Genomic DNA, 12,427 nt, shown 5'->3' with positions numbered 1-12,427 from the left:
GAGGCGGCGGGCGGGCCCGAGGGACCGGCCCTCAAGGTCAAGGGGATGCAGAGCGCTCGACTCCGGAGCGGAGCGGATGAATGCCGGGTGGGGGTGTTGGGGGGGCCGGTGGGGGGCTTCGGGTGAGTGTCCCCCCGCCTCCCCTCCCCCCCCGAGGCCGCGGCAGGGCCGGGGGACGGTTCACCCGAGCCTGGGGGCTGCAGGTAGGGGTGGGCCGGAGCCCGGCCGGCGGTGCGGGTCGGCGCTGGGCATGCTAAGGGATGGGGGGGGGGCCCTTAGCCGCCCCCCCGGGGACCCTCCCCTACCTCCACACTATCCGGAGAGGCGTTCCCATCCCTGGGGGGCTCTGGACTCTCCTCGTCCTGCAGGGTCGCCCTCTTGTACTCGGCCATCTGCGGAGACGTAGGCTAGGGCAGGGCAGGGCATCAAGACCGACCGCCTCCGGACCCTCCCTCCACCCCATCGACCCCGACCCCACCCCCACCCCACCTCTCCATTCTCGGGGGTCTCCCCGGACCGGTCCTTCTCCCCCCGACCCCCTGGCAGCCCCCCTATTTCTGCGCACCCCCCCCGTCCTTCCCCCCAAACGTGACGCAGACCAGGCCCCGACCCCCACCCCTTTAACCAGGCGGCCCCTCCTCCGGACCCCTCCCCGGCGGGAGGATCGATCACCCAGCGGGTGGGGGGCCGGGCCCCTCTCCCGTCCATCCCTCCCCCCCTCCGAAGCCCCCCATCCCGGACACTCACGCCTCCTCCGCCACCGCCCAGCTCCCGCAGCGCTACGCTCATGGTGGAAGTGGGGAGGGCGACGCCCTAAGGCTCCGGTGGCCGGTGGCCGGTGCCTGCAGGCGCGGCACCGGGGGCGCTCCCTCCCATCCCCCACCCCCCCCCAAAAATCCAATAAATCCACGCACCAGCAGATTGGGGGGCTCCGGGCCTCCACCTCCCTCCGGGCCTCGAGCCCCCATCCCCGTCCTGCAGCTCTGCGACCGACAAATCCCGCCCCCCTGAAGCCCCCCGCACCCTAACCCTAAATAGCCCCGGCTCAGGCCCCTCCCTCCATCACCCTCCCTGCAGCCCCCAAACGCTACGGGCGACAAATCCCTCCGACCCAAATGGACGCCTCCCCCCTCCCCCCGGCCGGGAGCTCTCCAGCCCCCCGAAATCCCTCCCCGCAAATTAACCCTCCCCCAGAAAGGCCCGGTCCTCGTCCCTCCCGCACTCACACTGCGGGCAGCTCTCCGCAGACCTCCAGCATTGTCCGAGCGGGAGCACGACCCCACACAGACACACGCACGGTTCACAGCCTCACCGACGCACCCTGTCCGCATTCATACCGCATTTCTCTCCACGGATAGACCCGCAGATGATTAGTACTTCTTTCCATCTCTGCGAAAGAAGGAGGAGGGGGGAAACAAAATCCCTAATAACTGTCCTTCGCCCTGGCCTCTCGGAAAGCAAGGGTCCAGAGATTTACAAATGCCTGCGTAAACGCTTCTACTCTGGAGACGAAGGGAAAACACTTCTTATTTTTCAGAAGGCAGAGAAGGCAAAGCACTTTTTCTTTGGGTCCTATTTTATTTTTAAAATGATTCATTTGAAAGCAGAGGAGTAGCACGTATGCGTTTAACTCCGGATGACTCTCCGTCCTCTTGATCGGGTGGTCATGGCTGAATTCGGATGTCCTGAATAGCCTTCCTCCCCAAGACGGGAGAATTTGACCCAACGATGCTTTGAGATGTGGGAAATACACAATTCTCTTCCCTCCCCTCCCTCCACCCTTTCACGTCGACTCTCGGTCATTCTGCCGCATGCATCCGCTCACCGAATTCCTCCCAAACTGGCACACCCGAATAGCCGACGCGTGGCTTCCCTGGCGGGCTAGCGGATGTTTTTCTTCGATCGTTCCGTCGTATTTATCGAGCGCTTCCTTACCGACCTCTGGCATTCCTTACTCGGGCTAGAGGTTCATCATCATCATCATCATCATCATCATCATGAAACCTTTTCAGCATTTGCTATGTGCCAAGCACTGGGACGGATACAAGGTAGTCAGGTTGTCCCTCATAGGATTCACAGTATTAATCTCCATTTTACAGATGAAGTCACTGAGGCACAGAGAAGTTCAGTGGCTTGCCCGAGGTCCTAGCCCCTGGCAGGATGGGGTTACGTGTACGTGTTCCTCAGTTCTCTTGGGCAGGCCGACGTCCGTTCTAGTAAACCCGAGTCTCCCCGAGCTTCCTTGATTCTCGTACCTCTGTCAAAGTTAGTAGGGGCAGAGGTGACTAAGAAGAGGTGATTTTTCTTAAATTCCCCCCCCCGACACGACCCTTCTCCCCCGGGCCACTTTGTGCTCCCACCCTCTTCGACTTACCTTCCCAACCGCCTCCATCTCGGGCCTCTTCCTCAGCCACCTAACTGAACCCTGACCCCTAATTTTATTCCCTCAGCCAGCTTCGCCCGCTCCTGGAAGCTTTCTCAGAGCTGGGTCGGCTGGAGGGAAGGATCCGGGAATACGTTCGGGAACGGACCGGTTCTCAAAGTGTACTGTATTTTAAAATCTGCAGAAGTAGGAGGAGGAGGAGCGGTAGTAGAAGTAACAATAACAACATTATGGTATTTGAGAAGCAGCGTGGCTCAGTGGAAAGAGCATAGGCTTTGGAGTCAGAGGTCATGGGTTCGAATCACGGCGCTGCCACTTGTCAGCTGTGTGACTGTGGGCAAGTCACTTCACTTCTCTGTGCCTCAGTTACCTCATCTGTAAAATGGGGATTAAGACTGTGAGCCCCACGTGGGACAACCTGATTCCCCTGTGTCTACCCCAGCGCTTAGAACAGTGCTCTGCACATAGTAAGCGCTTAACAAATACCAACAACATTATTATTAAAGTGTCTACTGTGTGCCAGGCACTGCAGTAACAGCAGCAGTAACAACAGCAGTAATAGTATTTTGGAAAGTTTCATCTACTCTTGACAATTCTCTGAGATATAAAGTTTGCTCAGGTTCTTCTCATTATTATTATTTCTTCGTATTAATAATAATGGTCAATCCATCATATTTATTGAGCGCTGACTGTATGCAGAACACTGCTAAGCCCTTCCCGAGGCACTTGAAGGAGTACAATATAGCAGGGTTGATAGACAAGTTTTCCCTGCTCACCGTGAGCTCACAGTCTAGAGGGGGAGACAGACATTACTATAAATAAATAAATTAGAGGTACGTACATAAGCGCTGTGGGGTTGAGGGAAGGGTCAGTAAAGGGTGCAAATCCCAGAGAATGGTCGGCGCAGAAGGGAGTGGGAGAAGAGGAAATGAGGGCTTAGTGGGGGAAGGCCTCTTGGAGGAGACGTGCTTTTAATAAATCAGGTATGGAAGGTGGGTAGAACGAGGCTCTGTTGGATATGAAGAGGGAGGACCTTCCAGGTCGGAGGCATATTTGGTAAGCACTTATTACGCGTCGAGCACTGCTCTAATCACTGAGGTAAAGCCGGGGTCATCAGGTCGGACACGGTCCCGGTCCCCCAACGGGCTCACAGTCTAAGCAGAAGTGAGACTACGTATTGAATCCCCAAGATGCTATATGCGTTCTACTGCTCACCCCAGCCCCAAAGCACTTAGGAATACATTTTTCTATTCTACTGGTTCCCCTGTCGGTAATTTATTTTCCTGCCTGTCTCCCCCTGGAGATTCTAAGCTCCTCGTGGGCAGGGATCATGCCTACCAGCTCTATTGTATTTTCCCAAGTGGGAAGCCCACTGTGGGCGGGGATTGTCTCTGTGGCTGACCTGTACTTTCCAAGTGCTCAGTTCAGTGCTCTGCATGCAGTAAACGCTCAATAAATACCACTGATGGATTGATTGATTCTGCAGATGAGGAGACCGAGGCAGAGGGAAAATACTCAAGCCACTGAAGGGCAGAATCGAACTCAGGGCAGAAGACGGAAAAGGAACCGAGCGGTACCCACATGTAACGACTTTCCTTAAGAGAGCAGTGGGCACCCAAAGTAAGCATCAACTCCAAATATACATTCATTTATTCAATCATATTTACCGAGTGCTAACTGTGTGCAGAGCACTACTAAGCGCTTGGAAAGTACAATTCAGCCACAGAGACGATCCCTGCCCACAGCGGACTCACAGTCTAGAAGGGAAGACACATGGACATCAAAACAAGTAAACCGGCATCAAGAGCATCAATATAAGCAAACAGAATTATAGATATATACATATCATTAAAAATAGAGATTTATCATTTACATTTAAATAATGTTAGGTTAGGCTAGGGGAAAAATTTAGGCCAGGGGAAAATATGTAAAACTGAATTATAAATATAAGAAATGGTGCCTCACCTGAGAAGAAATAAGCGTAATCATAATCCAGAATGAGAGCAGACTGTGGTATACGGAGTAGTGATAGTACTTATTAAGCGCTTATTGTGGGCAGACCACTGTACTAAGCTCTGGGAAAGAATACACAGGTGGGAATTAGTCACGGCCCCCGCTCCATGGGGGGCTCACAAAGCTGAAAAAGTTAGAGCAGCCTAATTTGACCCCCACTGAGCCGAAGCAATAGTTCACTGCTTACAATTTAGCATCCTCGGGCAAATATAAATCCTAAAAACCTGCCAATCTCCCGCCGTTTACCATGTGCTTCTCAGGGTCGTGGTCACTTCTCTCCTGCCTCATCATCGAAAGACACCCATCGGCATTTGTTGACGTGCTACGTAGTTAGCTAAAAACACCGTCCAATCTAGTTCTCGCCATCCTCTTTTCTTCCTAAGGTTCTTCGATTTTTTCCCCTCGACTGTTTCCTCTTCTTCTCTCTCCCTTTATTTAAAATGATCTTATTTTATCTTTTATTCTCTCCATTTTCTCTCTTTCCCCCCATCTTTACCTTTTCCTTTATCTCTGATTTTTTCCCTCTTTCCCATTTTTTTCTTTCTCCTCCTTTCCCTTTGCAACCTTTTCTCATTTCTCATCACCTCCTTTCTCCCTCCCCATCTTTACCTTCACCTTTCTCCATCACTCCTTTCCACGCCAGCTTTCCCTACCTCCCAACTTCATCCCTTTATTAATAACTGTGATTGGTATTTGTGAAACGATTACTCGGTGCTAAGCACTGGGGTGGGTACGATAGAGTCAGATCGGACGCAGTCCCTATCCCACCTGAGGCTCACAGTCCAAGGGGGAGGCATCTCATCTCCATTATAGAGGAGGAAAGATTAAGTGACTTGTCAAAGGTCACACAGCAGGCAAGTTGTACAGAACCAAAATTAGAACCCCGGTCTCTCGACTCCCACTCCTATGCTCTTTCCACCTGGCCACCCTGCTTTTTTCATCTCTCCCTCAAATGTCTTTCCCACTTTCCTGCCTCCCTCTTTCCTTCTCCTCTCCATTTCCCCATATCACCTTTGCCTCTTTTTCTTTTCCTCATGTGTCCTTTCCCTTCTCCCCCTTTTATGTCCTTTTTGTTTTTGTTTTTCCCTTCCCCAATCAGGTCATCCTTTCCTCTTCCAATCCTTCCCCTACTTTGGCCCTCCCATTCCTGTGCTTTTCCTACCTTTTTACTTTCTGATTTTTTTTTCTTTTAAGCGATCATTCATATAATCAAACACAATGCCCCCCCCCCCTTCAAAGCCCTTCTAAAGGCTCACTTCCTCCAGGAGGCCTTCCCAGACTAAGCCTCCCCTTTTCCTCTGCTCCCCCTCCCCATCGCCCCGACTCACTCCCTTTGCTCTAGCCCCCTCCCTGCCCTACAGCACTTGTATATATAAATGTACATATTTGTAATTCTATTTATTTATATTACTGATGTGTATATATCTATAATTCGATGAATTTATATTGAGGCTATTGATGCCTGTTTACTTGTTTTGGTGTCCATCTGTCTCCTTCTAGACCGTGAGCCCCTTGTGGGCAGAGATAGCCTCTATTCGTTGCTGAATCGTACTTTACAAGCGCTTAGTACAGTGCTCTGCACAGAGTACGTGCTCAATAAATATGATTGAATTTTTGAGCATTTATTATGCACTCGGTAGAATGCAATGGGAGACCTGATTTCTGCCCATAAGGGGCCTACAAGCTAACGGGGAGACCGACGTATAATTTTCAGATAGGAGGAAGAAAAGCTAAAATTGCAAACCATAATAAAAATAATAACTGTGGTCACTGTTAAGGGCTTACTAGGTGCCGGCCACTGTACTAAGTGCTGGGGTGGATACAAGCCAACTGGATTGGACAGAGTCCCTTTCCCAGATAGAGCTCACGGTCTCAATTCCCATTTTACAGATGAGGTCACTGAGGCCCAGAGAAGTGAAATGACTTGTCTAAGGTGACACAGCAGAGAAGTGGCAGAACCAAGATTATTATTATTATAATAATATAATAATAATAATAATGGAATTTGTTAAACGCATGCTATGTGCCAGGCACTGTACTAAGCACTGGGGTGGATATAAGCAAATTGGGTTGGACACAGTCCCTGTCCCGCGTGGGGCTCCCAGTCTCATGCTCTATTCATTCATTCATTCATTCATTCATTCAATCGCTTACTTTGTGCAGAGCACTGTACTGAGCGGCTCTATCCACTACACCATGCTGCCTCTACCCTGCAGGATAATTGATCTTTTGGGTTTGTACTGGGGGATGGCTGGGGCTCCTTTCCAGGTGAAGGGTGAAGAGCCTGGGTCTAGGATTCAGAGACCTGGATTCTAATTCCAGCTCCTCCGCTTACCCGCTGGGTGATGTTGAGCAAGTCATTTCACTTCTCTGGGCCTCAGTTCCCTCATCTGTACAATGGGGATTGAGACCTTGAGCTCCATATGGAACAGGGACTGTGTCCAACCCAATTTGCTTGTATCCACCCCAGGGCTTAGTACAGTGCCTGACACATAGTATGTGCTTAACAAATTCCATTATTATTAGTATTAATAACAATAATAATATTCCTGGTTCTGCCACTTCTCTGCTGTGTCTCCTTGGACAAGTCACTTCACTTCCCTGGGCCTCAGTGACCTCATCTGTAAAATGGGGATTGAGACTGTGAGCCCCATCTGGGACAGGGACTGGGTCCAACCCACTTGTCTGCTTTGTGACCTTGGGCAAGTCACTTCACTACGCCACGCGGAGTATTATAAATCAATAAATACAAAAGTACAACTGGAAGCTGTCAGTGTGAGTGCGAAAGTGATAGTTGAGGACCGGGGTAGACTAGTGGAAAGAGCGTGGGCCTGGGAGTCTGAGGAACGGGGGTCTAAACCTGGTTCTGCCAAGTGCCTGTTAGGTGACCTTGGGCAAGTCATTTAATTTCTCTGGGCTTCCGTTTCCTCATCTGTAAAATGGGCTTTCAATATCTGTTCTCCCTCCCACAAGGCAGTGAACTCCATATGGGAGGAGGACTGTTTCTGACCCCATTAACTTGCCGGCCCCCCATTACTTAGAATAGTGCTCACCCTCTCCTCAGCCCCACAGCACTTCCTCACGTATCTGCAATTTATCGTAATGTCCATCTCCCCCTCTAGAACGCAAGCTCCTTGTAGGCAGGGAGAACGTCTACTAACTCTGTTATACTGTGCTCTCCCTACGTTGAGGTTTTTGGGGAATGGAGAGACGTGTTCAGATCAAGAGTCGAGAAAGATAGTTCCAGCAGCAGAGGGAAGTGGGGACTGGAGCGGGGAGAGCCTGAAGGCAGGGAGGAATACAGAAGTTAAGCCAGGATATCACAGGCGCCCGGGCCGAGGGGAGAGCTGACTAGATGAATCTGAAGGAGGTGGATCCAGGACGTGGTTTTGGGGAGGGTTTTAATTTTTTGCGGTACTCGTTAAGCGCTCACTCCATCAAGCACTTTACTAAGCACCAGGGTAGGTACCAGGTAGTCAGGTCCCATATGGGGCTCAGAGTCTAAGTAGGAAGGAGACCAGGTGGCAAAATGAGGGAACTGAAGCACAGAGAAGTGAAGTGACTTGCCCAAGATCATACGCCGGTATGTGACGGACCCGGGATTAGAACCCGGCTCCTCCGCCTCCCAAGCCTTTGCTCTTTCCACTAGGCTAGGCTATTTACCGTATACTTCGTATACTCTGCTACTCTATGAAGTCTCCCTTTGGCAATTTATTCATTCCAACCTATTTACTGAGTGCTTACCGTGTGAAAAGCACTGTACCAAGCGCTCGGAGAGTACAATTCGGCAACCAATAGAGACAATCCCTACCCAGCGACAGGCTCACAGTCTAGAAGGGGGGAGACAGACAACAAAACGAAACAAGTAGACAGGCACCAATAGGGTCGATATAAATAAATAGAATTATAGATATATACGCATCATTAATAAAATAGAATAATAAATACGTACAAATACATACAAGTGCTGCGGGGAGGGGAAGGGGTTAGAGCAGAGGGAGGGAGTCGGGGTGATGGAGGGGGAGGAGGAGCAGAGGGAAAGGGGGGGGGCTCAGTCTGGGAAGGCCTCCTGGAGGAGGTGAGCCCTCAGTAGAGCTTTGAAGGGGGGAAGTGCGCTAGTTTGGCGGATGTGAGGAGGGAGGGCATTTATCTGTAACTTATTCAAATAACTGTCTTCCCCATGAGATTATAAACTCCTTGCGGGCAAGAATGTATTTTTTTTTGTGGTATTTGTTCACCGCTTACTATGTACCAGGCACTCTACTAAGTGCTGGAGTAGATACAGGTTAATCAGGTTAGACCCAGTCCGTGTCCTTGGACCCAGTCCATGTCCTACCTGGGATTCACAGTCTTCATCCCTATTTTACAGAAGAGGTAAATGAGGCACAAAGAAGTTAAGCGAGTTGCCCAAAGTCACCCAGAGACGAGCGGCAGAGGCGGAATTCGAACCCAAGTCTTTCTGATTCCCAGGCCCGCACTCTATCCCCTAGACCACGCTGCTTCTCAGCGTGTCTTCTAACTTGATGTTCACCCTAGAAGGTTGCGTCTTCTAACTATTTCGTGTTCTCCACGTACTGCATCCCGCGGGTGCTCAGTAAGTGGAGATGCTGAGGATGACGATGACGTTCATAAACTGAGTTTCCTTTCACCTCCCTGACCTCGCCGACGCCGAGACCGCGCGAGGGAATCCCGCCAAATTCTGGGTGGCATCCGGGAGGCGCGTGCAAAACATTCAGCGCTACTCCACCAGGAGAATCTGTGCAGCGAGTGGTGACGTCTAAGGTTTGAAGAGCTTTAAAACCAAACCGATAAAACAAAACACCAGCAAATTCAGGTTCGGACTCTGGATCCTCTTATGGGGACTGTTTTTGGAGAAATCTAGGGCAGAGTCCGGCTGCGGTGGGTTCTTCCGCCTCGAGCCCCCATCTAAAGCCCCTCAATCCCTCCCGTGACTGTCCCCTGACCCCCCATAACCCCCCCCGGGTGTCACTCCAACGACTACACAGACGACCGGGCCAGAGGCCCTTCTGGGATTCCTAATTCAGGAGGAGATCTAAGGGACGCCGCCAATAGCCCAGGAGCTGTAGTTTTGCTCCTCTGGGTGCGAGGTGATTCCGGGGACGGGAAGGGAAGGTGGAAACGGGAGCCCGTGTAGATTTGGGAAAAGGGAGTCTAGGGAAAGGCTTGGACAAGGAACGTGCCCGCTAATTCTGTTGGATTGGACTCTCCCCAGCGCTCAGTACAGTGCTCTGCACATAATCAGCGCTCAGTAAAAACCACCGACATTGATTCTTTGCAGAGAAGCAGCATGGCTTAGGGGAACCTGGTGGTTTGGTGGAGCGCTTAGTACACTGCTAAGCGCTTAGTGCAGTGCTCTGCACACAGTAAGCGCTCAATAAATATGATCGAATGAGTGGAAAGAGCACGGACTAGGGAGTCAGAGGTCGTGGGTTCTAATCCAGGCTCCGCCACTTGTCTGCTGTGTGACTCTGGCCAAGTCGCTTCACTTCTCGGGGCCTCGGTTACCTCATCTGTATAACGGGGATGAAGACCGTGAGCCCCACGTGGGACAGCCTGATTACCTTCTATCTACCCCAGCCCTTAGAACAGTGCTTGGCATATAGTAAGCGCTTAACAAATACCATCGTCATCCTCCTCCTCCTTGTGGATAAGGAATGCGTCTATCAACTCTGTTGTATTGTAGACTCCCGAGCTCTTAATCCAATGCCCTGTACACACTAAGCGCTCAATAAATACGATTTTTTAAGGTTAAGTTGTTGTTTGCTCATCATGTGCCAGGCACTGCATTGGGGTGGATACAAGGAAATATCAGGTTGGACACAGTCTCTGACTCATAAGGCCCTCACAGTCTTAACCCCCCCATTTTAAGGATGAGGTGACTGAGACCCAGAGAAGTGAAGTGACCTGCCCAAGGTCACACAGCGGACAAATGGCAGAGCCGGGATTAGAACCCAGGTCCTTCTGAGTCCCAGGCCCGGGTTTTTTTCCACTAGACCACGTGAGTGGAAACTACCTAGATTACCCCCTCCATTCCGCTCCTGTCATTCCCCGGTATTCTAGCCCCCCACACCCAAGGAGAAGCAGTGTGGCTTAGTGGCTAGAGGCTGGTCTTGGGAGTCAGAAGGACCTGGGTTCTAATCCCTGCTCCACCACTTGTCTGCTGGGTGACCTTGGGCAAATGACGTCACTTCTCCGGGCCTCAGTCACCTCAGCCGTAAAGCGGGAGTCGAGACTGTGAGAGGCCCACATAATAATGATGATGGCGTCTGTTAAGCGCTTACTATGTGCCGAGCACCGTTCTAAGCACCGGGTAGATACAGGATATTCAGGTTGTCCGACGTGGGGCTCACGGTCTTCATCCCCATTTTCCAGATGAGGTAACCCGAGGCCCAGAGAAGCGAAGCGACTTGCCCAAAGTCACACAGCTGACGAGCCCAGGGCTCTGCACGCAGTAAGCGCTCGATATGAGGTAACCGCGGCCCAGAGAAGTGACCTTGACTAGCAGGGGAGTCTCTTGCGCTCAACGCCTCTCCCTAAAGTGTCGGATGAAGCGGTAAGTGTAATAAAACTTGTCTCTGACCAACCTTTTTCTGAACACGACGCAGGGTCTGGGAAGTTTTTCCTTCCATAGGAATTTGGCGCCGCGACTCGGACGGCAGCGGTCGACGACGGTCCGGAGCAGTCCGTCTCTCGGTGACCCTCACGAGCGATCTGTGACCTGGAGAGGATTGAACGTCAGAACCTGTGAGAATCTCTTCTTTGAGGCCCGTTGGCTGTTTCCCTCCCAGAGCCGGTAGTAATTGATCCTGATGTATTGAAATGCTTCCATGACCCATGGTTTGTTAGCTACGCCTCATTTCTCTCTCCTTTATGACTAAACAATGTCATCGCATGGTGAGCATTTAAATACCAGGATGACTGCCGTTACGATTATTTGCGGTTAGATTATCGTAGATGACTAAGTGCGTTCAGATCTCGGTCCTAGAGACCCTCCCAGAGGAACTCGACTCCCCCTGCCAGTCTCCACAACCGGGAGATTGGGGTTAAGTCAAGGCCCACAACCGAAATGTGGCCAGGCTCCTCAGGGGACATGACCATTTCAGATCCTCCTGAGCACTCACACCGCCCACGAGTGCCGGGGCCGGAATTCCTAAATCCACGCCTCTCACCACCAGAAGACGGCTGCCCCTCCCGAAACCGAGACCAAAAAAGAAACCCTCCCGGTCGACAGCGGCAGCGGAAATGACCACAGCGTGCGGAGAGATCCGAACACCTACTGGAACCTGAAGGGACTCCTGAAATTATTTGATTTGCTTGTCTAATCCGTATTTTTTTTTTTTTTTAGCTAGAACAGAGGAATAGTTTAACTTTCAGTTGCGAATTACTCTGTACCAGAGGGTTCCCTCCCTCCTTGTCAGGCCAACAGATTCCTCTGTCCTCTGATTCAGTAAGCTAGTGATCTCAAAATATAATTGTTGGGTATGTGCTCAGGTGCTTCACCATCGCCCAGGAGAAACACCAGTGCTTCAGTCCCTTGAAAGGGGTCGGATTTTGTCGGAATTTATGGCTTATTGACGACAGCGGTTTTCTTTACCGCTCTGATGATCTTGAACTGCTGTTACAGTTGCAATAAAGAGCAAACCGTGAGAATGCTCAAACTGGCCTACAGCAAGGAACACGAGGAGAAAGAGAGGGTGAATAGGGATGTACGGGATATGCTGAGGATTAGACCAGAAGACTCCCAACCCCGCCGTCAGAAAGGCCTCCAGCTGCCGGCTGCCCAAGCCTCAGAGTCTGCCTGCAAAAGGCCCCCATGGTGAGCAGCAGTCAGTTGGGTTCAGGGTATCCGGAGCTGTATGAGTCTGCCCCTCATCTTCCCTCCCAAACCCTGTCCTCTCCCTGACTTTCCCATCCCTGTGGACGGCACCTCCATCCTTCCCGTCTCACAGGCCCACACCCTCGGCGTCATCCTCGACTCCGCTCTCTCATTCACCCCACACATCCAATCCG

The 12,427-nt window shown here is 51.4% G+C and overlaps 1 protein-coding gene across 7 annotated transcripts in view; it reads right to left on the bottom strand.

Moving 5' to 3' along the window:
• LOC100089260 (endothelin-converting enzyme 2) overlaps positions 1 to 12,427 on the bottom strand; it is a 51,536-nt gene that overhangs the window by 17,717 nt on the left and 21,392 nt on the right. The window contains exons 1-3 of one of the 7 annotated variants that reach the window (XM_029060845.2): positions 11,002 to 11,147; positions 1,321 to 1,389; positions 306 to 392 (exon numbers count right to left, since the gene is read on the bottom strand). In XM_029060845.2, coding sequence (XP_028916678.1) covers positions 306 to 392; positions 1,321 to 1,389; positions 11,002 to 11,046 — 201 coding nt within the window. In that variant the 5' untranslated portion in view covers positions 11,047 to 11,147. Of the gene's footprint in view, positions 1 to 305; positions 393 to 747; positions 846 to 914; positions 1,013 to 1,226; positions 2,022 to 11,001; positions 11,148 to 12,427 lie in introns of those variants that run through there. The other 6 variants (XM_029060828.2, XM_029060883.2, XM_029060849.2 and 3 more) reach the window with 6 other exon arrangements.

This window comes from Ornithorhynchus anatinus, chromosome 1, assembly GCF_004115215.2.
Source record: "Ornithorhynchus anatinus isolate Pmale09 chromosome 1, mOrnAna1.pri.v4, whole genome shotgun sequence".
NCBI classification, from domain to species: Eukaryota; Metazoa; Chordata; class Mammalia; order Monotremata; family Ornithorhynchidae; genus Ornithorhynchus; species Ornithorhynchus anatinus.
Note: the sequence above shows the minus strand (reverse complement) of the source record. Positions and strands in the feature narration are given on the sequence as shown.